The sequence below is a fragment of the Schistocerca americana genome, chromosome 7, assembly GCF_021461395.2.
Source record: "Schistocerca americana isolate TAMUIC-IGC-003095 chromosome 7, iqSchAmer2.1, whole genome shotgun sequence".
Taxonomy (NCBI): domain Eukaryota; kingdom Metazoa; phylum Arthropoda; class Insecta; order Orthoptera; family Acrididae; genus Schistocerca; species Schistocerca americana.
Genome location: NC_060125.1, coordinates 513,870,125 through 513,896,991, shown reverse-complemented (window position 1 = coordinate 513,896,991; position 26,867 = coordinate 513,870,125). Strand labels below are relative to the sequence as shown.

Sequence of the window (26,867 nt, the reverse complement as noted above, 5' to 3'; positions counted from 1 at the left end):
TTTATGGTATGTATGGACATAACATATAGTAGATGTTTAGGTTTCATTTTTATTCAAGATACACAAGGAACAATTACAATTATAACGAATTGTAATAGTATGGATGAAAATTATTCAGTAAACTACATTCATATTGGTAAACCTCTGTGTGATCCATATTCGTTTAAGATGGTGATTCGCAATACTGCAGATACATACAGTAATGGCCTTATAAGTATTACAGACAAAACAACGTTTTTTTTTTAACTTGAAGTAATATTCTAGATAAGGTTATTACATTGTAAAATTGTGAAATTAGTTCGTGTATAGCTTTACTAAAACTGGTTTTCGGTGGACCAGCTGCATCCATTTTCTGTAATACGCATTTTTAATGCGTCTCTCGCAATATTAAGTGTGCGGAAAACCCACTGAAGGTGATCAGCTGTTCGGTAATCCTCGTTGCATATACAAACAGCACTTTTGGCTGGCCTGGACTGACGGTAGTAAGACGTAAATTTTCCTTCGTCTAATGTTAGTTGACTGTGATAACTGTATGGAAAGACGGTGTAGATTACTCCGAAAAAATGTGTGGTGGGGCCTTTTGTAATTCCAGCCCATTGTTCCCCAATTTTCTTTCGAAGGGCATCTCAATTTTCTTTTGGTCACAGACGGAGGAATTCTATCGCGTTTGTTCGAGCTACTTGTTCGGCGAGCTCGTGTACCAGCTCATTTCCAGGAGTTGGTACACGGGCTTTTGTCCATTCGGTGTTAGTATGCCATTTTCGCTGACGCAGTTCCACGATTTTGTTTGTGACCGTATTCAGTTTTAGTGTTTGCCCGACATCGAGGCGTGGCTTTGTTTAACGTGGCTGTGTCCGGGTCCCGACAGACGGCGGCAGGACGGGGCAGGGCCGGGGCAGGGCCGGGCCGGGCCGGGGCGTCGCTTCCGCGCCGGCGGCGCATTCCGTTCGACTAGAGGCGTAACGCGATCGGCCGCCGCGGCAGCCTTGGCGAGCACGCACCCGGCCTCCGCTGGCGCGTGTTCCAGTGGGCCGCCGCGCGGAATACAGGCCGCGACGACACCGAGAGCGAGCTACGGAAGAGAGGAGCGGGGGAATAAGCACAGCTCTGAATAACTGAAAAACTCTATTGGACTCGTGATGCCAACTGAGGAGCTCCTTCAATCAGAAGTAACGGCTCCAGGGCCTGAAAAGTCGACAACTGCAAGGAGAGCGGTGTGCTCATCCCGTGCCCTTCCGTACTAACTGAGCAAGGCACGGCGGCCCGTCGACATCGCGTGTTCTTCGAGGTCTGATCGCGATCGCGGAACTTAGTTTGTTTCATTTCTTACTTCCATTTGTGTTTCTATCTGTAACGCATTGAAAATATGTAGACAACAGTACAAAAATCGATGGTATGCGCAGTGTGACTTGTGTGCATGTGAAGACCCTTGTTCACGGGACTCCAGCCGATATCACATCGTGATCACGGTGGTCGACATTGTGAACAATACCTGAAAGGGAACAATTCTGCGTTTGTTACGTACTAACACTGACAGCTGAGGCAGTAAACCAAATAAGTAATCATTACATTATTAATGTAAACTAGTCACTGGATACCACGGCTTCCTTAAACTAAAAAAAACTGAGGCGATATCCATGAGCAAAGTACGATTTTTATCCGGTGGTGGTCTTTTCAGCCTGTGTAGTGAAAGTTACTGAGAAATTATAGTTTGTATGAGATTTGTTCACGTTGCAGGCAGGTGACGTTCTGATACATGCGAATACTTTCTACGTTTGAGAGTTGTATATATTGCAGGCAGGTAACGTTCAGATACTTGCGAATACTTTCTACAGTCACATTTCAGTAGTTTTTTAGTTTCGCTATTAGCACTAGAAAAAGAGGACAAGTGAGAGAAGACTCGTACTCTGAGGATTCCGTGCAAACCTCATCAGGTATGTAGATAGATACCTCATTGTAGTTTTCGGTGAGTGGCTTCGCGAGTATCAAAATATGTGAGATAAATGGCTGTATCTTTTGATTGCACTGACTTGGAAGCCTAAATTTTTTACACCGCCAAGGGACCATAGACGTTAGTATTTAACACAGATTTCAACCGACTCACAGCCATACGGATAATGAAGTCATCCTATAAGGGTTTTAACTGATTGACGTACGGAATCCTAAAAAAAGGCGAATTAAAGGGATAACGCTACTGGAAGCTTTGAAGACACAAAACTACTAGAAGATTTTAGAGCCCAGAGCTATCTGGCATTATAAGACGCATAGACAACAACACTTACGGCGAACTAATGTTAAGATTTTTCGAGGCGTGACTGTGGATGCACTTGGATGTAGATAACGTCCACGAGACGTTTTGGGTTTCTTAAATTTTATGCTGAACTGATACGCCTGCCTGTGTGGTAAGACAGGACGCAAGTTTGCTCTGCGAGGATCATAATTTTTCTTTTTCTTAGGGGGTCAGAGACGGGGGATACTTCGCTGTGTATGTCCTTGACTAACTGTCTCTTAAATAGCTAATCGTATTAATCGTGTTTAACAGACGCCTCAGGTGGTATATGCAACCAAGGTGTCGTGCCTGAAACATATTGTTAATAGGTTATCAGTGGCGCTATTAAAGTCCCAGGCTGTCATTTCTCTTCCGGGTTGAAACAGTAAACAAAGGAACAAAATAGAGTTGCACGCTACATACGTTGTGGTCTCTTCAGCAGCTGAGCTGTTGCATTGCGACAAAGAGAAATTAAAAGTTGATAAGCCCCATAGGGACCGTGTACAGTGAACTGGGGTGCGCCGAGGACACGTGTCGAGACAGTAATGGCTACCTGCACGCCGTGTCAGCAGGCACGACGCGCTTGCGACAGAGCCGCCGCCGTCTCCTCTTTACGGCTTCGAGGAACGCCGCTTTACGGCGGGTTGTTCACATTTCGTCACAGCGGCCTCGCACCCGTATGTGGGACTGCGCGCCTCTCAGGTGAGATAACTTCTTGTCCGGCCGGATTTCTCAAATAGGCCGACGGACGCAATTGCCTCTCTCAATTCTGAGTCCCATTTCTGTGGCTGCCGCCGTTTCACGAGTGCTGCGGTGACTCCCACGCTCTGCTAATGCTCTCCGCTAATTCTGTCCTACCTGCACACGTAGCGGTTTACTGTGGAGGGCTTCAGAAGTAGACAGTGTATAAAATATAGACTTGCAGTAGCAAGAAAGGCTGTTGTGAAAGAAGAGATTTTTACATATAAATTTCGGTTTTAGGAAGGTCTGAAAGTGTTTCGAAAGTAACGTTGTACATCGTGGAGGATAGCTGCTACTCAGAAAAAGAAAACAGAAGTTTTCGAAATGTTGTCGTACAGAAGAATGCTGAAGAGAACGTGGATAGTTCGGATAATTAATAAAGAGGTACTCAATCGAAATGGGGAGAGCCGGCCAGAGTGGCCGAGCGGTTCTAGGCGCTACCGTCTGGAACCGCGCGACGGCTACGGTCGCAGGTTCGAATCCTGCCCCGGGCATGGATGTGTGTGATGTTTTTAGGTTAGTTAGGTTTATTAGGTTTAAGTAGTTCTAAGTTCTAGGGGAATGATGACCTCAGAAGTTAAGTCCCATAGTGCTCAGAGTCATTCGAACCATTTGAAATGGGGAGAATAGAGCCAGACTGGAAGAAGAGATAGATAGATTGATAGGACCTATCGTGAGACATCAAGGAGCTGTGATTTTGTTAGTGGAGAAGAGATGCCGGAAAGGGGAGGAGTATTGTTGCGGGAGAGGAAGGCTTGATACGAGACGCAGACTGATGTGTGTGTGATTTTTAGCGTTATGAAGAACTCGACACCTGTCTGTAATTTGCAGCAAACCATTCTGCGCACTGGGCAGCGACAGACACAACAGGGAGGACATGTACGTTGGAGTAGGATAGAAAATCCTATTTTTCGTGCTTCATTGATTCGTTGTTGGTTTTTTTTTAGATATTGCGCATTGTGTGACCAACACATCGACTCGTTCCACGATGAAGTAAGGGTTGCGATGGTTCCCAGTGACCAGAGGATGCGTAACTTGTACGGTGGTGACGGCAAACGTGTAGCGAAGGGCAGCCGGACGCTGACGACGCAGCGAGTGACCGCGCCGCGGAGCGCCGCTGCGAGTTGGCTCGCCCGGGTGCTCGGGGTGCGGTGTTTGGCCAGAGCGGAGCGCCTGGCCGCGTCTCTTGGCGTCGCGTGGCTCGGCGCTGCCGCGGCCTTGGGCCACCGTGTAATTACTCGGCCGCCGGGCCGCGCCGCGCCGCGCCGCGCCGCGCCCGTTTCGCAACACGCGATGCGGTCCCGTCCCTCGCGCCACGCACACGCGCTGCGCTCTCTCCACGTCGCTACCTCAGCTGTTACCTGCAGTACCTCAGCACCATACAGCACTAGACATGTGACGTCATTATGTCGCGTTTGTTTTGGTCGTAACTTTCACACTTGCACTATTGCGGCCGTGGGTTGTTCATATTGTAATACTGGCCGCCCAATGCGACTCTCGGCGCGGGCCGCAGCGATCTTGGGCGCTTATACCACAGAGCGTCGTTTCGTGCTCTGATCCTGCATCCGTTGTCGACTTCAATGAAACTTCGCCGGCTACGTCACTGCGACTTCATTTTGTGACCGTGACCGACGTCGTGGGTATGACGTGTTTTGTGAAGCTCTCTCAGCTAGTTCGATTCTCAAAGCATTACCCACTATTTGGAAACATCCAAATTCTGCTTCTATATTATCATCACAGAAGATTTATTTTATAAAGGATGCAACAGACGCGAGTCCTTCATATTAATTATTGTTATGTGTGGTGATGCATAGAATCGTTATCTTGGCTGTGTGCACACGACATTCTGGTACGGCGGGAGGACCAACCAGCATGTGAAACTTGCATAAAGCTGAGGGATGATCTCTGTCGTCTGCAGGACCTGCACGCTATCTTCTCTTTATATAAAAGGAAATGTCCCACTGACTTATCATCTTCCAACCCAAACAACTAACGATAGAAATTTGAAACTTGGGGAGGGTGTTGATCTTATACTGTAGGCGTCATTTAAGAAGGAATTATCTGAAATTTCACCATTAAGTGTGTGAAATGGGGGATGATATTTTTTTTTTTTAAAAGTACGTCGCTATTAAGGCAATCTTGAAGCCACACCTGTGTGAAAATTTTGTTGGAAATAAATAGTCATTAAATAATCACTAAAGCATTTTTAAACTTACGTATATGCAAATTGGTATTTCACTTCTTTGGTTATGATTTTTTTAAAAAAAGAAATGCGTGTTTCATTGCTTTTGGAAGTCCAGCCCCGTGAGGGAGTAAAATAGAGGACGAATAGTTTTAGGGAATTGTTTCATTATGATAACATTTTCGAAGCTAAATCTAAGATCATTTTTATTTCGCTTGTCGTATTAGAAATTTAAAAAATTCGTGTTTTACTGTTCACGGACATACAACCCCTTAGAGGGTGAAGTATATCATGAAAAATTTTAAGAAAATATTTCGTTGTATTAAAAAAATTTTAAAGGCGAATCTGCGAAAGTTGCTATTTTATCTTGTCGGTTACATATAAATAAATATTTGGTATGGGGTGAAAGAATCTATGGAAATTGCACCAAAAGAACGCAAAAGGCATGATTAACAAAAATCTTGAACTCCAGCTACCACAATCGCTTTTTGGTCTGGAGTACATTTGGAAAAGACCATGCTCCTATGGCCTTAGCGTGAAAAGCTTAGAAGGTGTTGAAATTTTGTGAACAACATAAAAATTTGATTACAAATAAAACAAAAAATCGTGCAGACCATACAGACCACGCGAGTGTTGCAGAGGGCCGCTAAGCTAATTTTAAATAAGTGTGGTACTAATTTTGACGTAGTGTCCCTTCTCTTGCGTTCTTCATAGAATACTGCGAGGGAGATATTAAATATCCTACTGAGTGGCTTCGCTACGTTACTACTGTAAACTCATAGATTTTCAAAGTTTTGGGCCTCTTGTTTTATAGCGGATTTTATCGACAGTTATTCCACATTTTTTAATCTGTCTTTCATGTACTTTTTTATGAGCTTATTACGTCGGAATTGTATTTTTCGTGCTGGGTTCGTTCCATGTTCGTGTTTGCTTCCAGATATTCCTATAGTTCTAATCGATTTTAACCATACTCGTCAGTAGATTATCAAACAGTAACAACTGATTCAGAAGTGTAGAGCCCTACAAATATAATCGACGTTACCAGTACCATCCGCGGCTGCTGCAGCTCTGCCGTCGTACGTCTACGGAGGCCTCAGCATGTGCGTCTGTCCGCAGCAGCAGAAGTTCCTGAAGCGGACGGCGGAGGAGCTGGAGGCGGGCGGCGGCGCGGGCGACGGCGGCGGCTTCGGCGAGCCGGCCGCCAAGGTGCAGTGCACGGCGGGGGCGGGCGCGGGCGCCGGCCCGGGGGCGGCGGCGCAGGGCGCGGGCGCCGGCGCCGGCGCGGGGGCGCACTCGCCGGCCGCGGGGGGCGGGGCCGGGGGCGGCGGCGCCGGCGGGGGCGGCGGCGCGCCCGCTGCCGAGCCGCTCACCAAGTTCTCCGTCGAGATCGTGCAGCAGCTCGAGTTTAGCGCCGGCCCGGGCACCGGCACCGGCAACATCTCCACCAACGTCACCGTCAAGGCGGCCGCCGCCACAGTCAAGAGCACCGGCTCGGGGGCGCCCGGGGGCGGCGGTGGTGGCGGAGTCGCCGGTGGCGGGGGCGGGGGCGCGGCCCCGGGGGCGGACCCTGCGGGTGCCGCCACGACCGCGACGCCGTCGCCAAAGCCAGCGGCGCAGCCGCCTCCCGACCTCGGTGCGCTCGTGGAGTGCAAACAGGTAAGCCTCTCTCTCTTTCTGCAGCATGCATCTTAAAGGCTCCCTGTCGGTAGCATCGAGACAAGAGGTGTTCACTTCGTCACCTCTCATGACTGCGTAGTAGAGGTAGATGCTACTGGGCAACGAAGACAGCACTGTACATTTCTTCTCTAGTAAATATGTTTGTTGAAATAATGATATGTGGGAAGTCCCGTTTTTCATAAAAACGTGGTTCTTCTTTACATTTTTCTTATGGGGCAGGCGCAACTGCATAAGTCCATTTCGTAAAATGGAGAAACCACACAACAGATGACATCTTGGATATTCGGGAATACAGCCGGATGTTCGCGTCGTTTTCGCACCTGAGACTGGACTCGATCGACCCAAGGACCAGTGTCAGGTAGCACCTGAAGAAGACAGCGAGGCACGCTGTTGAAATATCGTGCGAAAACGACGCGAACATCCGGCTGGATTCCCGAATATCCAAGATGTCAACAGATCGCCGGGAAAGCATGATGAATTACACACAACAGATGCTTAATCCGCCATCCTTTATTGTGTACAAGACCGGTATCGGAACACTTATTAAAGTTCCATCATCAGATGTAAACTATAATAACGAAAATATTGTGCTACACTTTTCCAGTTTTAAGAGTTCAGCAATCACATGTCTGATGGGTCGTTCGCGGCCTCGGTACTCACGGTTAGTATTTACTATTACAGAGTTTCACTGTTTGAGTTCCGTGTCGTGGAGCACGGAGGAACGGTTTTTATGAAATTAATGTAAGTAATTCCAAGCAGTATGTGGTTTCTCTCTCCCTCCCCCCACTTTTTACATGTTTTAACACTCTAGTGGCTTTTGGCGTCCGATCGTAATGTCGGTTTGTTCGGTTTTTTAGGTTCCTTTTGTTATTTTGACATAGAACTTTTGGTTCCATGACCACTTTGGGGTGAGCGTGATCACAGGTGGTTACGTGATTTTGTTTGTAAGTAACATCCTGTTATCTCGTTTAATTACTGTAATTCATTTTAGAAATTTTAGCCGCGTAGTTCCATGTGTGGCATTCCAGATCTGAGGTTCCCCTCCAATTGTCGTGTACATCATTGATGGAACTTTAAGTGATCAGAAACCGGTCGGGAACACAATAAAAGATCGTGGATCAATTATCTGTCGTGCGGTTTCTTCATTCTACAAAGAAATATTTGTTTGTTACGAGACGATTTTCGGTTCATAGGCCATGATCAAGTAACTACCGACTGTTCACAAACACACTAACATGCAAGAGACCAAAAGTTGAAAAATAAAGATACTGTCGACTCTGAGACTTGTTCGTCACGACATTAAGGAGGAAACGGGAAATCGAGTGCGGATCATTTCCCGTGTAAAGTCGTGATCAAAGAAATTGTACAATGGCTACATAGTATGTTTAGTTTTATCGTTACGATTTCTTGCATGCTTGCTTCTCACCCTCGAATATGAAATTTTCTACCAAGAAGTGACGGAGCATTGCGTTAACATTCTTCCCTACGTCTTTACGTATTAACGTTTCGGCACTTTCATCCCGTTGTCAGCAGGGTTTAACTTCGTGGAGCAGTCTTCTATTGTTTTTATATTAATCGCAGTCTTCATATGTACATACATCCCATGAAAGCATAGTAACGAACACTGCCGTGCTATGTTACGGTTTTTAGTCCAGAGACTGGTTTTATGCTGTTCCCCACTCTTGTCCATCTTGTGCAGGTCTCTTCATACCTGCATAAATATTACGATCCACATAAATGTCAATCTGCTTATTATATTCAGGTTTTCGTCTTGTTACACAATTTTTATTCCCCCGTTCTTTCCTGCGCTACCAAGTTAACCGTGCCTCGACGTCTATTCTTTCTTTTCATCAATTTGTTCCGTAAAATTGTTTTCTCCCCAATTTGATTCTGTACATCATAAGTTACACAGTGTACGTCATCTACATATTCCCTTTCTACTAACATCAAGACAACATTTTCTGTTTAGCCCCACACAATGTATTGGGCAGTTCAGCCCATTGCAAATCAACATTTTTTCTTCCACCACCCCGGACCATGCTCTTAGTGACGGATATGCACGTGCGTTTTGTTTTCAGGAGCAGATGGACAGTGAGTTCGTGGACTTGGAGCAATGCGCCGCCGCGCTGGAGAAGGACGCCAACGGCGGCGTCACCTTCCCCGGCCTGTCCGACCTCATCGGCGACGACACCAGCGACGAGATCATCACCTCCGATGCCTTCAACGACCTCATCTCCGAGATTTCCGACTTCCACTCGGAGTTTATGAAGGAGTTCGATTTCGACGACCGAGGCGGTAGCGGAGGCGGTGCAGGCGGCGGTGGGGGTGGCGGCGGTGCCGCTGGTGGTGATGCGGGGGCGGGTCGCGAGGACGACAAGACGGGCGTGCTGACGGCGCCGCAGGCTCAGCAGCAGGTGAGTCCTCAGCAATGTGTGCTGCGCTCCACCTGCTGTCCGTCTGTCTTGTGTCTTGATAATGACAAGGGGTTTGTGCGTATTTCTGCTGTTGCTCACATCCATTCCAAAAATACCAACCGAGGTTGTGCTCTGGAACCCCATTCGAGAGGAGAGGCGCTCTCATGCTTTCCAACCATGCACGGATTTCCAAATCCCATGAGGATAATGTAGGACAATTTCAATAGTACTGCGACTGATCACTTCCTCATCCTTTTCAAGCTGAAATATTCGAGAACTCGTCGTCCATGAGGGAATCGAATGCTTAGTAACGTACCTTACTTCGTCATTTCCATTTACCTTCTCCCATGCTTCTTTCTCCACCCGCCTATTACATAATTTTACCTCTAGTAATTCCTTAACTAAATCATCTGGCCATAAGTATCTGGACATCCCATTGTAATACGGATATGACCACTAGGTTTCACGAAAGGCGAACCCACCAGTATAGAAGGAGGTGGGGGGAGCATTGTGAGGAGACAAGCAGTAACAGCAGAATAGAACGGTCAGCACGGCTCAGTCGCTTCGAACGTGTCAGGGGACATTTCAGCCTTTCTGAATCCGCGCAAGTCGGTTACAGGACCTCATATGCTGACGAACAGGAACCGTCGAGTAATGCGAAAGGTAGTTTCAAAAAAGCGCATAAAATCAACGAAAGAAATGATTCGTGAGTTCTGGAGTGATACCAGCTGTCCAGCTAACATAACGACTGTCCGTAGGAAGCGAAAAAGGGTGGGACACAGTGGTCGAGCTGCTCCACATAAGCCATAGACCCCTGTAGTCAGTTCTAGGCGATGGGTGTAAAGAGCGTCGCCACTGGTTAGTGGACGACTGGAAACCAGTGATCTGGAGTGATGATTCACGCTGCACTTTGTCACAATCCGGTAGAAGGGTTTGGGCTGACTAATGCTTGCAGAACGCTACCTACCATCGTTCATAGTGCCAACAATGAAGTAGTGTTACGGTGTGGGGGTGCCTTTGTGGTTAGGATGTGGTTTCCTTATTGCGCTTAAGAAAATGTTAAATATGGAAGGATATGAACACATTTTAGAGCATTCTATACTGCGTACAGTAGGGGAACAGTTCGGAAACGCTGATTTTTTTGTATCAGAATGACAGTACACCCTGACATGAAGCAGAATCCGTGCGACAATGATTTTTGGAACGGACTGGCCTGCCCCGAGTCCCGATGAACACAGTGGACCAACTTTGAGCTGAGTTAGAACGTCGATTTCGCTGCAGACACCAGCGTCCGTCAATATCTACTCTGGTTTCAGCCTCGAGGAAGAATTAACAGACACCTCACTGAGTGTCTTCAGCAGAGGTCGAGACGCCATTAACGTTCACTAATATGTGTCCGTATACTTTTAATCAGATAGTGTGTACTTTCGCCGTGACACGTACACCGGATTTATTCATTTGCCCTATAGACCTCGATTGAATTTCTGGAGTTTCTACATACAAATTCGAAATTCGCATACAAATTGGAAATTCGTCCAATTTATTCTTCATACACTGTAATTATTTCTATTTTTATTATTGAATTTATGAGGCACTGGCGCACGATTACTGCAATTTGACTTAAATTCGCGGAACCGTGATGCAACATTGTGTACATTCACTGAAACAGAATTAAGAACTCATTTCACTAAATTAGTTAAGTAATGTTGGTAGTAATGAAACGTGAAACACTTACTGACTCTTAATATAATAAGTAGACCTCCACATCCTCTCTGATTACTGAACGAGGAAGATAATTGTCTCACCAGAACCTTGTATGAGGGACAGAGTACATATAAAAAGATGACGGCTTTCTTTCGTAGCACTTAATGGGACCAGCTGACGAACAAAGTGATCTGTAATGAAGGGCCTCACCATTTAACTGTCGTGACCTCGCCACTACGTAAATACGCCAGTGTGCGCAAGTGACGTTCGCGGTACTCAGCAGCGCTCAGCTATGGGATCGGCGCAGTTATGTATCTGTGTGTGCTTTTTGTAGTGTGCGAATTACTATAAAGTTCGTGACAGAGAATACTTGTGGTACTGTCTGTTAGAGTCTCTTTTTTCACCACATTCGTCGACGGGTTTCAGCAATAATTACTGCTTTAACATCTCTGAGAATGCTGTTAATAGTCTAATTTTATCTTCTAGGTCAGTACGGGAGCAACACGTGAGCTGTGGAAGAGCTCCATACACTAGACCACGAAACCCGGGTCTCGTTATTGACTACCTGGGTTTCTTGGAGTGTCTACCTGTGGAGATTTTCGAGCATACAAGCCGTTGGTCATTCGCGCTATTCTTCTTTGTATACGTTTTCTCCGTTGAACCGTCCAGATATGGATAATCCAAACACGTAAGCAATAGTCACGAATAGCTCTGAAAAGCTGTTTGTCCGCTATAGTACAAAAAAAAAAGGCTCTGAGCACTATGCGACTAAACTTCTGAGGTCATCAGTCGCCTAGAACTTGGAACTAATTAAACCTAACTAACCTAAGGACATCACACACATCCATGCCCGAGGCAGGATTCGAACCTGCGACCGTAGCGGTCGCTCGGCTCCAGACTGTAGCGCCCAGAACCGGACGGCCACTCCGGCCGGCCGCTATAGTCAGTGTAATTGCAAAATATAAGGACGAGCTGAAAGATCCTCCTATCGGAGCACAAAAAAAGCGAGTAAACTTTTCTCTAAAACTCTGTCAAAAAAGTGGGGGCCAGCTGCCTGAATCTTCATTCCGCCTTTCTCACCAGAAATTTTTGCATGCGAACATATTCGTGCTATTTTAACGCAGAACATTCTAAATCCCTTTACTCTGTCTCTCTTTCTAGTTAAGCCTTCACACTCAGCATCTCCCTCCCACGGCCTCTGCATATTATCTCTCTCCCATTGTCTCCTTTTTCTTCCATTGACGTTTTCTCTTGGGCTTGTCTCTCACTGTCATTACCTTCATCCTTTTCTCTCGCTCTTCCTTACCACTGTCTCCTTCTCTGCCACTTTCATTGTCTCTCTCTTCCACTGCCATTGTCTTTGCCCCCATTCTTTTTCACTCTCTTTCTTTCTCGCGTACAGTCTGCTGTCTTTCTCTTCAACGACCATTGTCGCCTCTCCGCACCTGTCCTTGGGATGGTTTGCTCGGGCTTTTGACCCCTAGACCGAGAAACTTTTTAACACGTGGGTATAATCGGCGGGCGAAAGTGGGAAAATTTCTTCGTGTTAAAGTTCGCAAGCCTGGAGGGAGCGGGGGGGGGGGGGGGGGGGGAGGTGTCTAGACTCTCAAAGCGTATGTGTGGTCCCCACGCATACCTATTTTTCATTTTCACTGATTTCCTCTCTCTTTTTCTCCCACTGCTACTATCTCCATCCATTTTTTTCTCTTGCGCTGCCTCTGTATCTTAATGCTCATCACTGTCTCCTATCTCTCTGGCTCCCACTGCTATTGTCTTCATCCATCTCTTTTTCTCTTTCACTGTCACTTCTCTCTCTCTCTCTCTCTCTCTCTCTCTCTCTCTCTCTCTCTCTCTCTCTCTCTCGCCATCGCTCTCCTCTCACTCTTTGTCTTCTACTGGCGATGTCTGCTCTGCCTTACATTGTCACTGTCTCTCTGCTACTCTCTATCAGCACAAAATAGAGCGAATATCTTAGCATGCCAAAATTTTGCTGGGGAAGATGGAATGATGATTTAGACAGGTGGTTCCCACGTTTTTGTCAGATTCTTATAAAGACGAGTATATTCGCCTTTTCGTGCTCCGATAGGAGCACTTTTCAGCTGGTTCCCTTATTTTCCATGTTACAGCAGGGTGACCTGCTTTATAAAACGAATGCTGTAGGTCGGTAATGTTTTGACAGTTTATTTATAAACTTCGACACTTTTACATACTTTAATACATCTAAACAACAAATGAGTAGGAATAATATGCACAAAATAGTCTCCCATCCAACGCAGATTAACTTAACAAAAAATGAAGAATACACAACATGCACATCTACGGTGTACTAAAAAATGCTGTGTTTACTTCGCAAGTACAAAGAATTTCGTATGACAACATAAATTCTGTAGGTGCTTCCGGCGCCAGGTGGCACCTCCGAATAATTTTCAGGTCAGTACAGCCTGTACAGGTGCGAGTGCCCATTATATAGAGACAGTGCATCATAAAGTTTTATAGGTGAAAAAATGGCGATTACAAATATAGTTTGGTGATCTCAGAACCCTTACGAATATCCCAGAACCATTGCCATGTGCTTACTACGTTAAAACTACAATTACAACTCAGACCGGATAGCACACCGAGCGAGGTGCCGCAGTGGTTAGCACACTGGACTCGCATTCGGGGGGCGACGATTCAAACCCCCGTCCGGCTATCCTGATTTAAGTTTCCCATGATTTCCCTAAATCACTTCAGGCAAAGGTCGGGATGGTTCAGTTGAAATGGCTGGCCGACTTCCTTCCCCATCATCCCCTAATCCGATAGGATCGATGGCCTCGCTCTTTGGTCCCCTCCCCGTATCAACCAACCAACCGGTTAGTAAGCGCCTATTTTACGTGCAGAAGTACGATCAATTTGAAGCTCTTGATCTCAGTAATGGATAATGGTATTGAAAAATGTTTCAAGGTTCCCCAAGGACATCATCGTGAGAACATGTGGTAAAAATTTCGAGGAGTTGCCACGAATAGAAATTATAGAAGTTGTCATACCAACTTTTGGTACTCAGCGATCATGGTTTTCCGGGTTTTCTCAGGAACCGCCCATTAATACGTAGTGCTTTTATAAGTTATCTAAGGCCCATCGTGGATCACACCGAATGCAAACGAATTCCGGTTCAATCTATTTGCCTGTGCTGGATTAAGTGCGTAACGTTTAAATTTTGACCGTCCACTGTATGATAGCTACAGTATACCCGTTCTTCCGACAGGTATTCAAACGATCGCTAGGCCAAGGCCCATCCAAAACATTTGTTCCCTTTTTTGAGTCAACAGACTTCTGTGTAATTTGATGGGGCCCACCACGAATTCCTCTCCTGTGCCAACCTCCTCTTCTCAGAGTAGCACTTGCAACCTTTGTCCTCAGTTATCAGCTGTACTCCAATCTCTATCTTGCTTTACAGTTTTTGCCCTTTACAGCTCCCTCTAGTAGCACTGAGGTCATTCTCTGATGTCTTAACAGATTTCCCATCATCCTGTCCCTTCTCCTTGCCAGTGTTCTCGATATATTCACCGAGCGAGGTGGCGCAGTGGTTGGCATACTGGAGTCGCTTTCGGGAGGACGACGGTTCAAACCCGCGTCCGGCCATCCTGATTTAGATTTTCCGTGATTTCCCTAAGTCGCTGCAGGCAAATTCCGGGATGGTTCCTTCCTAATCCGACTGGACCGATGACCTCGCTGTTTGGTCCCCTCCCCCAATCAACCAAACAATCCACATGGTCCTTTCCTCTCAGATTCTGCGCAAAACCGCCTCATTTATTACCCTATCAGTCCACCTTATCTCGGTGCTTAATAGAACGCGAGATATGACTGACATAAGGAATCGAATTTTGCTCGCGGCTTTTTGGAATATACTGGCACCGTGCGCTGTCACGCCCAGGCCAATTTACGTGATGCACGAGGCCCTGCCATCCTCACCTACAGGGTGTGTGGCTGGATTGACAATTCCATCTTCAAATCGAATATTTCTTCGAATTCTTACCATGTTTAAAGTCGCCGAAACTCCCATGAGTGGAACAACTGCGAAAATTGTTTTACCGATACATTCAGATACCTCGTTACGCTTATCGCCACTTGATCGGATTTGAAGGTCGGATTACAGGCGGGGTTGGGTGCTTGTTGCGCCGACTGCTGTACTAGCACAGTTCTCTCAAGGGCCAGTAGCATGCTTTTCCGTGATGTCCAACCAGTGAGGCGGAGTGTTGTGAAGCAGTTGGAATACTTCGGAACGATGTGACCCGACCCGTAGTTGAGACCGACTATCAAAATAATTATGTGAAAGAAAAAGGTTTGTGAATCTTTTCGGGGAATAGGCCGTGGGTTCAGATTTTCGGACGACCAGAAGCTAACAGATTCACCTTTCAATTGTGGAAGAAATTGGCGCAATTGTTCGCAAAGGGAGGGAATGCAACTTGCAGTTCAGCAGGCCGAGCAGCTCTTCCTTCTCCTTTTTCCGACGTTTGTCGAGACAGAATCACAGCGCAACACCGCACAGCACTGAAGAAACGCTCATCTGAGTCACACACGATAAGATACACGCTTGATACTATGGCGAGCCATCTCCACTGTGACCTTGCGTAGAACCGCCGTGCGAAATTCCTGCAGTATTCTCGACGCTAATCGGGAGGCATGGACTTTACCGAAAAAATTGCACCTACCCCACCCACCTTTCCCCTCCTCACACAAACACACACACACACACAGACTCGTGCGTGTTGCTGTAGTGTTTAACTTACTTTGTTTTTCTTTCTACTCCCTCTCCCTAGCCATTCCATCACCCTATCAGCGCTGAAAATGTTAATATTCAAAAAACCGGGTACTCCTTGTTATTTTAGCGTCCCCGGCTTTTCGGCGTTGTTAAGCCTTGGTTCTCAAAGCAATTGGAGTAAGTGATAATCTGTAACTGATTTCTTTTCATTGTGGTGCTTGACTGAGAACCGCCAGTCGTTTTGAGTCCCATAGTGAGCAGCTTGCCGCTGCGTGGTATTAAAGTGCTTGCGTTGCCTTTGCAGGCGTCGCGCCAGCGTGTGGCGTCAGCTTCCGACAAGGCAGTGCTGATGAGTTAAGTGCCGCGTCCTTGGTGCGCGCCGCGTTATAAACCTCGCGACTCATTATACTCCCTGAATGAATGAAGCAGCCCATCCCCTCTGAGGAAACCGGCTGCTGCCTTGCAGAATCGTCAGCTTCCACCACGTGCCTTGTCTTTCCACCAAAAAAAAAAAAAAAATTACATTTTTAAAAATGGATATTAATCCATACATATTAGAAAAGTGGATGTACTTATCTGTCTATGTATGTGTGTATGTTCCACATCTCGTCTAAACCACTGGACCAAAATCAAAAAAACTTGTTACACGTATTATATAGTCAGGAAACAATCGCTACAGTATGGGAACCACCTACCTATCACAGAAGTGGGGGTGGGGGTGAAAAAGCAGTGTAGCTCATGACACGCAAGTACTTTATTAATCAAGTATTTGAGAATGAGAGCACGTAGTGACTTACAACAAACCTTACTCATAATTTCAAATCTTCACGAAACTTTTCCTCTCTGACAGCCCTCACAGAATGATGAAAAGAAAAAACTGTATCTCTTACTATACATTCCCTGTTCATGCAGTAAAACTGCCACGTGAAGCATAACGTTTTAATTTGTTACTTCGTTACTACTAACCGTATCCGAGATATATTTGGCGGACAATATTCGCATACACCCCTGAATGGACCAGCAAAACTGTGTCGTTCTGGGACACACAATGTAGGAGATCCGATGTCATAAAAATCGAGCTGCGTGAGCAATGAGATCGCAGGGCGAAATTCACTAAATGTACAGGTGAAATATGTGTAAAAATACGTGTGAAATATGTTAAATACATTGATGGAAAAGAAATTGCAACACCAAGGAGGAGACGTGCGACGTAAAGCGAAGTTGAAAGGAGTTTTTCTACATGTGAAAGATGATGTCTATTCAAATTTCGCGCTAGTTGCACGAGTGTGGCGCTATTAGCACCACTATGAGGGAGCAAATCAGGTTTGCTTTAAATACACGCTGTAACAGTCGTGGGCGTTACGTACAGTTGGGATTGGAATTGGTGAGTTGATTTTAGTCAAGAATGCCTTTAAGGCGACAAAGACGCCATTATCGACACCTCACCTATTTTGATTGAGATCCTGTAATAACGCTACGAGGTGTACTTTATGCGCTATTGCAGAAATAATTGGCAGAAATGTAGCCACTGTACATGATTGCTGACAGAGGTGGCCACGAGAATGTACGGTCGCAAGATGACCGGCCTCCGGACAGACACGTGTCACTACCGAGAGGGAAGACTGTCGTGTTCGGCGTATGGCTCTGGTGCGTCGTACCACATCTCCAGCATGAATTTGAGCACCATTTGGCACCACAGTGACGCAACAAACTGTTACAAATCGTTTACTTCAAGGTCAGCTCCGAGCCAGACGTCCCGTAGCGTGCATTCCACTGGCCCCAAACTACCACCGTTTACAGCTTCAGTGGTGTCAAGCGAGAGTTCGTCACAGGGCAGGGCGGAGGTCTGTCGTTCTTTCTGATGAAAGCTGGCTCTGCCTCAGTGTTGGTTAGTAGGAGGTCAGTTGGCACCTGTCTGCGTGCTAGACACACTGGACCTAACCTGGACTTACGGTCTGGTGTGCGATTTCGAATGGCAGCAGGAGCACTCTCGTGATTAACCCACGCACCCTGACTGCAAATTTGTACGTCAGTCTGGTGATTTGACGTGCCGTGCTGCTATTCATGAACAGCATTCCAGGGGTTTCTCTGGAGCAGGATAGCGCGCGCGCTCACATACTGTTGCTGTAACCCAGCATGATCTACAGAATCTCGACATGCAGCCTTGGCCTGCTCGATCACGAGATCTGTCTCCAGTCGAGCACATCATCCGACGACAACTGCTGTGCCTTTCACTAACAGCATTAACCGTCCCTGTATTAACCGACCAGGCGCAACAGGCATGAAACTCCATCCTACAAACTGACGTCCGGCATCTGTTCAACACACTGCATGGACATTTGCACGCGTGCGTTCAACATTCTGGTGGTTACGCCGGTTATTAATGTGCGTGAATTGCACATTTGCAATGGCTTTTCTCGCGCATTCATTAACGTGTGCTCTTTTGATGTTAATCACTTCAATGTGTTAGCTAGATAAATGTATTCTCGAATTTTTCATGTCTCTACATAATTATTTTTTAGTGTTGGTATTTTTTCCGTCATTGTATATGTGAAAAAATTTGACATGTGCATACGCAGGACCGGACTAATAGAAGATTGAAATGAATATATGCATATCCGCCCAGTATCAGGCATTCAGTTAATCTTCTGTATACTCGATGTCGTTTTCTCCGCATAATTTTATCCTATTTACCGGACTACTTCTCAGTTAAGGCTACAAGGGCCACCTCTCGTAAACAATCTCCAAAACAAGCGCTGTCCTGCTAATGAAGTCTGTATTTTAAACAAAACACAGCTTGAATGCCTTAATTATGTCTTGTATCACTTCATAAGCTGTCGCTAGCCGTCCTGCGGTTCTGCATACCATTCATGGACACTGCCGCACATGCAGAATCTCTTAAGCCGGCTTTGTACAATACGTCGGTGCTGTCTTTGAAGCAGCAGTGTACAACGAAGCCCATGTAGCGTAACCAGCAGACAGGCGTCTATAGTTCATAGTAGACGGAGGCTATTCTAGGCCCCATATATCCCGTTTATAGACAGATATTCGACTCTTTTTTCAAATTCGTCCTGGCCTTCTTTGTTGATAGGTCTGTGGTATCTGAATAAAGTATTTTCTTAGTTAGTAGTCGTGATGACTGGGTGTTGTGTGCTGTCCTTAGGTTAGTTAGGTTTAAGCAGTTCTAAGTTCTAGGGGACTAATGACCATAGATGTTAAGTCCCATAGTGCTCAGAGCCATTTGAACCATTTTTTTTAGTTAGTAGACTGGCCGCAACAGTTTTCTGTCACAATGCGTTTTCGACTGTCCTGCTAGAGATGTGATTGAATTGGAAAGCCCATTTCAGCACAAAAGGATAAATATAAGTGTTTTGAAGTGAGAGAGTACGTACGTGTGCCGCTGCCGTGTGCTGGGCTGGTGTGGCGTGATAATCGTATGCGTTTGACAATGTTCCGATCGTCAGATTCACAGTCGCGCGTGTGTTTGCCGAACACGAAACGCCGTGCTTCTGATTATGGTCAGGTCTTCAGGACTAGACTAAGAAGTTGCTGAACCTGTGCAGCCATCGGGATATTCACGGTCCACGCTGTTAAAGAACTATTGTTGCTACTCTAATTTGAGTAACACACGGTAGGACGTCAGGATTACTTCGTTCGCCCACACACCACCAGTAGCGGTGCAAATGATTAAGAGCTGCATATAGAACAGCCGCTTTAGTGCATTAGCATTGTCCGAGTTTCGTGTTTTTACCAGATCTTGCAGGGTGTAGGAATGTGGACAGCGACAGATGTTGAATGATCACTCCGAAGAACACGGTCGTGCCACGTACTCGCCTGAGACAGCGTTCTCAGCACCTGATAGAGCTTTAAAGCGCTCACATTGCTATCGATTTGGCCAGGGGGACGAATTTTGGAGTATGCAGATTGTGGGTGATTCAGGTGTGACAGTGGCCCGATGTTGGACTGCATGGGAACGTGAGGACAGTCATAGATGTCGTCAAGGTTTCCATCGACCACGTGTTAAAACGACAGAAATGGATTGCCCTATTGTGCAGCACTGTTCACATCCTGTGCCTGCCATCCGAGAACAAAATAATGGACTCCCTGCACGTTCTGCGTCGTCGTGCATCATTTCCAGGAGAGTGATAAGTACCGGACTAGGGAAAACTTACCATCCCATGCATAGGCTGCCATTAATACCATAAACAAACGGTTGCGTTTACAGTGGTGCCTTGAAGTGGTAGTGTGGAATGCTGAAAGTGTTCAGCGATGGATCACGGTTCTACACTGACACGGATGTCCATCGTCTGCGAGTATGGCGGCGACCTGGGGAGAAGTCCCATTCTTCCAATGTTTCGTTGAAGCTCAGCGGTGTTACTACTGTCGTCATGATGTGGGTATCATGGTCACGGCTAGTAGCGACTGAGGGAACTCGGGGGCAGTACAAGGGGACGTCACCGACACCTTGCGTCCTCATGTCTTGTCTCTCGTTTGACAGTATTGTGGTGCGATTTTTCAACAGTCAGTGGTCGTCAACAAGACCCGTGTCTGCATTAACTATCTGCGTCATCTTGACGTATTCCCGTGGCCAGCAAGATTGCCAGATCCGTAACCGATAGAACACGTATGAGACCAACTCGGAAGTCAACTTCTTCCCAGTGCCACGAGGTTTTAATTTATTACTTCTTTAGTACTAACTGTGTTCGAAACACCTTTTCAGACAATCTTCACGTGTACCATTGAACGAACATGCAAAATTCTGTCATTGTACAATTCGTAGATCAGGGGATACGATGCAAAGAGACAGCATTGACAAAACTCTACCTTCTGCTGAGCGAGATCAGACTTCAAGAAGAATATAATAATTCCAATCCCAAAGAAAGCAGGTGTCGACAGGTGTAAAAATTACCAAACTATCAGTTTGTCACGGCTGCAAAATACTGACACGAATTCTTTACAGACGACCTCGGGTAAGATCAGTTTGGCTTCTGTAGAAATGTTGGAACACGCGAGGCAACACTGAGTCTACGACTTATCTTAGAAGGTAGATTAAGGAAAGGTAAACCTACGTTTCTAGCATTTGTAGACTTAGAGAAAGCTTTTGACAATGTTGACTGGAATACTCTCTTTCAAATTCTGAAGTTGGCAGGGGTCAAATACAGGGAGCAAAGGGCTATTTAGAATTTGTACAGAAACCAGATGGCAGTTGTGAGAGTCGAGGAGCATGAAAGGGAAGCAGAGGTTGGAAAAGGAGTGAGACAGGGTTGTAGCGTATCCCCGATGTTATTGAATATGTACATTGAGCAAGCAGTAAAGGAAACAACAGAAAAATTCGGAGTAGCAATTAAAATCCATGGAGAAGAAATAAAAACTTTGAGGTTCGCCGATGACATTGTAATTCTGTCAGAGACAGCAAAGGACCTGGAAGAGCGATTGAACGGAATGAACGGTGTCCTGAAAGGAGGATATAAGTTTAATATTAACAAAAGCAAAACGAGGATAATGGAATGTAGTCGAATTAAGTCGACTGATGCTGAGGGAATTAGATTAGGAAATGAGACGCTTAAAGTAGTAAATGAGTTTTGCTATTTGGGGAACAAAATAACTGATGATGGTCGAAGTAGGGAGGATGTAAAATGTAGACTAGTAGTTGCAAGAAGAGCGTTTCTGAAGAAGAGAAATTTGTTGACATGGAATATAGATTTAAGAGTCAGGAAGTCCTTTCTGAAAGTATTTGCATGGAGTGTAGCCATGTATGAAAGTGAAACGTGGACGATAAATAGTTTAGACAAGAAGACAATAGAAGCTTTCGAAATGTGGTGCTACAGAAGAATGCTGAAGATTAAATGGGTAGATCACATAACTAATGAGGAGGTACTGAATAGAATTGGGGAGAAGAGATATTTGTGGCACACCTTGATTTGAAAACGAGATCAGTTGGTAGGACATGCTCTGAGACATCGAGGGGTCACCAATTTAGTATTGGAGGGCAACGTGCAGGGTAAAAATCGTAGAGGGAGACCAAGAGATGAATACACTAAGCAGATTCAGAAGGATGTAGACTGCAGTAGGTACTGGGAGATGAAGAAGCTTGCACAGGATAGAGTAGCATGGCGAGCTGCATCAAACCAGTCTCAGGACTGAAGACAACAACAACAGAAACAAACATTGAGGCGAGTGAGAAACATGGTTTTGCTTCAAAGGGAGCGCAAATTACGCAGATTGTACTCATCCAGTGTTTGATAATGAGAGCACCTTTCGTGTTTCAACAAACATGAAGACAATTTCAAAACGTGTTCTAGACTTTTTGTCGTGGTTTGTGTTTACTGTTCACTGCGTGTTGTCGCGGCAGGTGTCGGGGCGGCTGGCGCCGTACACGCTGGACTTCAGCAAGGCGGAGCTGAGCCCGGCGGCGCAGACGCTGAAGCAGATGGCGGAGCAGCACCAGCACAAGGCGCAGCTGGGCTTCGGCCGGCCCGCGCCCGGCGCCGCGCCGCCGCCGCCGCAGCGCTCGCCCTACGACTTCCCCTTCGGATCGCCGGCCGGGTGAGCCACGCTGTACTCACTTTCCTAGTAGTTCGGGGAAGTGGTACCAGGGAGCCTGCAAGTTAGGCCACTGCACCCGATAAGCACGGGATAGGGGTTTCACTCCCGGTCTGACACAAATTACGGAAATACCGAACCCACCGATGCCACCCGTGTGATCGTCTAGGTGGACGAAAATAAATCATCAAAGTCCAATAAGTGTAACATGCGCACTGTAAACATATTTATAGTCTATTTTACCGTGTTAAGCATACTGAAATTTGAGTTTTTCAGCAGACGCGTTTTTCCATTTTTCCAGAGCATCTGAGTGGCTATTCTGGAAATTTCACATACATAATTTGGTTCGTACATTTTGGTATTTCTAAATTCAAAACAGTTTTCCCGTATAAATTTTGCGTCGATTTACTTAGTGTTTTTGCCCCTTGTTTAAATGTTCTGAAGTTCACTTCTTTTTCTTTCGTTGATAGAGGAGGTTGATGTCGAAAAACAAAGAAAGAAGAGTGGACAGCAGAAGATGTGCTTTGTAAAGAAAAGCGGAATGTTTGTGGGGAAAAACACTGATAAAATTCAGTAAAGTTAAGAAGGGAAAAATAATAATCATTGATATAATTACTGTAACTCTCGAGACCACATTCGTTGGCTTCTCCAACTCTCAACCGAACTGTCATCTTGCAACCTAACCGAGCCCTCGAGTTACGCTACAGAACTGTCTGTCACCAAAGCAGATAATGTCAGTGTTTCGTTCGTTTCTGAAGTCACACGGCGCTCTGTCGTTACGTCACTGGTCAACCCGAAGTTCGGTGGCGGTGGGTTCAGTTAACCTAAAATGTGTCGTCAGTCACTAAATGTGTGTTACATGGAGCAGAGTTTTGACATTTACGTACCGATGAGTCACTTCAGTCTACAAAGGCTTACCGTAAGGTACGATTGCAGTGCGGCGGCAGTGTCGACAGAATGCGCGCGGCGGTAGTCGTCTTTGTGCGCAGTGACACTCGTTCATTGTAAATGAATGCAAGTCCGTGGTGGCGCGACAGCGGAGACACCGAAGCGGTGCTGTGCCGAGCAGTCGAATCGCGGTAGCTTTGGCGTCTCCGCTGTCACGCCGCCACAGACGCGCGACTGGGAATCGTTGCCTTATGTTACATTAAATGACAGCCGTTGGAAAGGGGCACGCCTACCGTCACGTAATTTGGGTCTCCACACTCGCCGCACTTCAGTGTCACGTTTAGAGCTAGCTCCAATTCTAGGCGTGTACGCATGAGGCCAATGAAAGCCGACGAACGATAGCCAATGGATTCGGCACTCGGCCTCTCACCTTACCAAACGGAGGGGTTGGGCCGAGGTATTCGGCGAGATGGAATCGTAGTTGGCTCTGAGAACTTGCCGAGACTATTCTCATTTTGTTATTGCTACAAACTAGCTTTTTAACTACGATTTCACCGACCGATATTGTGAGGAAAGTCGTCGCATGTGCCGTATTTATTTTACTGCAAGAAGGTAATCATCAGTAAAAGAAGAAGAACAAGAAGAAGAAATGACGCTGGCGTACGACTTCTCCTTTATAGCGTAGGGAGCAGTGTGGTGGGACAAAATTGAAACGCTATCCTATAACAGTCATGAATGATGATGTGGTACTTACAGCAAGGAGCGTGAGCTACTGAGTGGTGTTGCAACTGACGTCATAGGAAAGGTGGACAGGAGCAGAAATGATTAGTGAACAAGTTAACACAGCAAGGAGAAGATTTACTTAACTTGTATTCCTCCAGTCGTACGAAGGCTGATTATAAACAATGCAGCAAGAGATAGTGCAGCTTATACAACAGCTACAAGGACGAGGCTCACTGTACCGAGCACGAACGATGACGACATAGCGATGGAGGTGTGAGTGCAGGTCGGGTGAGTGGCTCCTGCCGCCGTCCTGTGTCGCGGCGGCAGAGGGCGTTTGTAGTCCAGAGCTGCTGGGCGTGTGGGTTCAGCGGGTCCGCCGACATTCCGCGCAGTCACTACTGGCGTCGTACGGAACTTGCAATTCCGTTGCCATTTTCGCGACACATGTGGGACAGCATTGATACACGATACCGGAAGAACAATAACAAAATATGAGCAACGTCGGAAAGTTATCAGAGCGAGCTGGGTTCCGACACCGCCGAACCCTCGGTCCCGAGCCGTTGGGTGGTGTGGATGAGAAGCTGGACGCCATAGCATTGGCTGTCAACGTTCGACCGAATTCACTCTTGTCGTTCGTTGACCTTAAGCGCACCTCGCCTAATTAAGTGGTCTGTTGTCGTTGGTTGGCCTGAGGTGTACTCGCCTTTTGTACGTCGCGATTGTGTGGAATGTGAGGAACGAGCAGCGCGCTTGTCGACAGCGACTACGGGCCGGCCGGCGCTGGCGGCGCGCAGGTGAAACAGGAGCTGTTCGCGGGCGGGCAGCAGGCGCCGCCGGGGGTGGGCCGGCAGCCGCCCCCGCAGCAGCAACAGCAGCAGGGACAGCAGCAGCAGCAGCAGCAACAGCAGGGGCAGCAGCAGCCGCCGCAGCAGCAGCAGGCGCCGGCGCCGCAGCAGCTGTCGCCGGGCGGCGGCTACCCGGGGCCGAAGCTGGGCGCGGCGGGCCCGGGCCCGCAGTACTCGCCGCAGTACGGCGCCGTGCCGGCCGGCGCGCAGTACCGCCCCCAGCCGCAGCCGCACCCGCCCCCGCAGCCGCCGCAGCCCGCGCCCGGCGTGCCCAGCGCGCGCCAGCCCGCCGCGCCCGGACTCTCGCTCAGCCAGGCGCAGCAGCTGTCGCTCCAGCAGCACCACATACAGGTAGGCGGGCACGCTGGCACGTTGGCTAACGCCTCACTGCCTATATTCAACCCTTTTGCTGCTACACACGTACTCTTTGTATTCCTTGCCGAGCCTGCTTTTGTTATTGCTGTAGTGATCATCAAATGCTGGTGCCTTTGCTGCTAGACGGCATACCGGCCGATATCAGATGCTAAACATCCGATTTTTCGAAAACTATTAAGTGAAAAAATTTCATTCTTGCACATCTTAAAGTCTTCATTTGATAAAGAACTGAAATCATTTCCTTATCCGTCATACGTACAGCGCTATATGAAGTTAACTAAAGTATTGCACCAACTTTTAGAGTTTTGCAGAGGTAAAGACGCATTGCGTAAACTTCGCATGTGATTGATTTTAGCTCATGCATTGCAGTAAATCAGATGTAGAAAACGTAAGAAATTGTATTTAAAAATCGGAGCAGAAGCATATCTCATTTCGTTCTCGAGTTATTGGGTTGTATATCTGAAGGACGAGCGCGCGACGCGTCAATTGACGTCCTTGCACATCGCGAGTCATGCGATCGTAACAGACATATGTCATAAACGATTCAAGGGATCGAAACAACGTCTTTTTGCAAATGACAACACGCAGTGAGGCACATATGTTGTATGACAAATACGCGAGACTTTTCTGTTCACTGAGATGCAGCAGTGAGAGGTCGGCAATTGAGGAAGCCTTCAGATGGCCATATCGTTGTAGTAAACCCAAGCGGCGTGCGTATACGCCTGGACACCGCTATGGAATAGCATAGGACGTGTGCACATGCCTGCAGCTGCGAATGTGTGATAGATCGGTATTCGAGGAAGACTGGAGCAATTCTGCCACCACCACTTTATATTTCCCGTTGACATCACAATAACAAGAGAGATTGCGCTACGTGCAGATGCATGTACACGAACGTTTTACCCCCGCACGATAAGCTACTAGAATAGGACACGAAAACGCTTAAGATTGCAAGAAATTACGCATCTGCGGTGAGGACAGCGGGGTCACAAACAGACTGAATAGCGTGTTAGTGTGTTGATTCTGCTGGGAAACAATTGTTAAGAAAAACATTCGACACGTGGCGCCGTTTCCGAGTTAATTAGCGTTGAAGTTAGACAATCCGGCAGCTGCGTGCAAATTTAAGCGGCACGCTAGCGACGGTGTCACCGAACGTGTTACTCCTCTGGTTTCCTAAAACCTAGCAGGAGAGCGATACAAAAATTGGACGTGCGATGGTAGTAAGCATCGAACCCAAGTCACATGCTGAGCGGTCTCGTGCGACGCTTTGAGGAAAACTGACACGAATTGTATACTATGTGATCAAAAGCATCCGTACACTCCCCAAAACATACGTTTTTCATATTAGGTGCATTGTTCTGCCACCTACTGCCAGGTACTCCATGTAAGCTACCTCAGAAGTCAGTAGACATCATGAGAGAGCACAATGGGCGTTCAGCGGAACTCATGCACATCGAACGTGGCCAGGTGATTGGGTTTCGCTTGTCTCAAACGTCTGTACGTCAGATTTCCACACACCTAAACATCCCTAGGTCCACTGTTTCCGATGTGATTGTGTCATCGTCTCTATGTGAGATTTCCACACTCCTAAACATCCCTAGGTCAACTGTTCCTGATGTGATAGTGAAAAGGAAACGTGAAGGGACACGTACAGCACAAAAGCGTACAGGCCGACCTAGTCTGTTGACTGACAGAGACCGCCGACAGCTGAAGACGATCGTAATGTGTAATAGGCAGACATCTATCCAGACCATCACACAGAAAT

At 46.8% G+C, this 26,867-nt stretch overlaps 1 protein-coding gene across 1 annotated transcript; it reads left to right on the top strand.

The window, feature by feature from the left end:
• Positions 1-4,015: 4,015 nt before the first annotated feature.
• LOC124623055 (neurogenic protein mastermind-like) lies at positions 4,016-24,904 on the top strand (the record flags this gene model as incomplete). The annotated part of the gene is made up of 6 exons (XM_047148847.1): positions 4,016-4,376; positions 6,259-6,354; positions 6,517-6,848; positions 8,948-9,283; positions 22,081-22,274; positions 24,643-24,904. Coding segments are annotated over exons 1-6 (1,581 nt in total), but the record flags the coding sequence as incomplete, so codon positions are not given.
• Between the last annotated feature and the right edge of the window lie 1,963 nt (positions 24,905-26,867).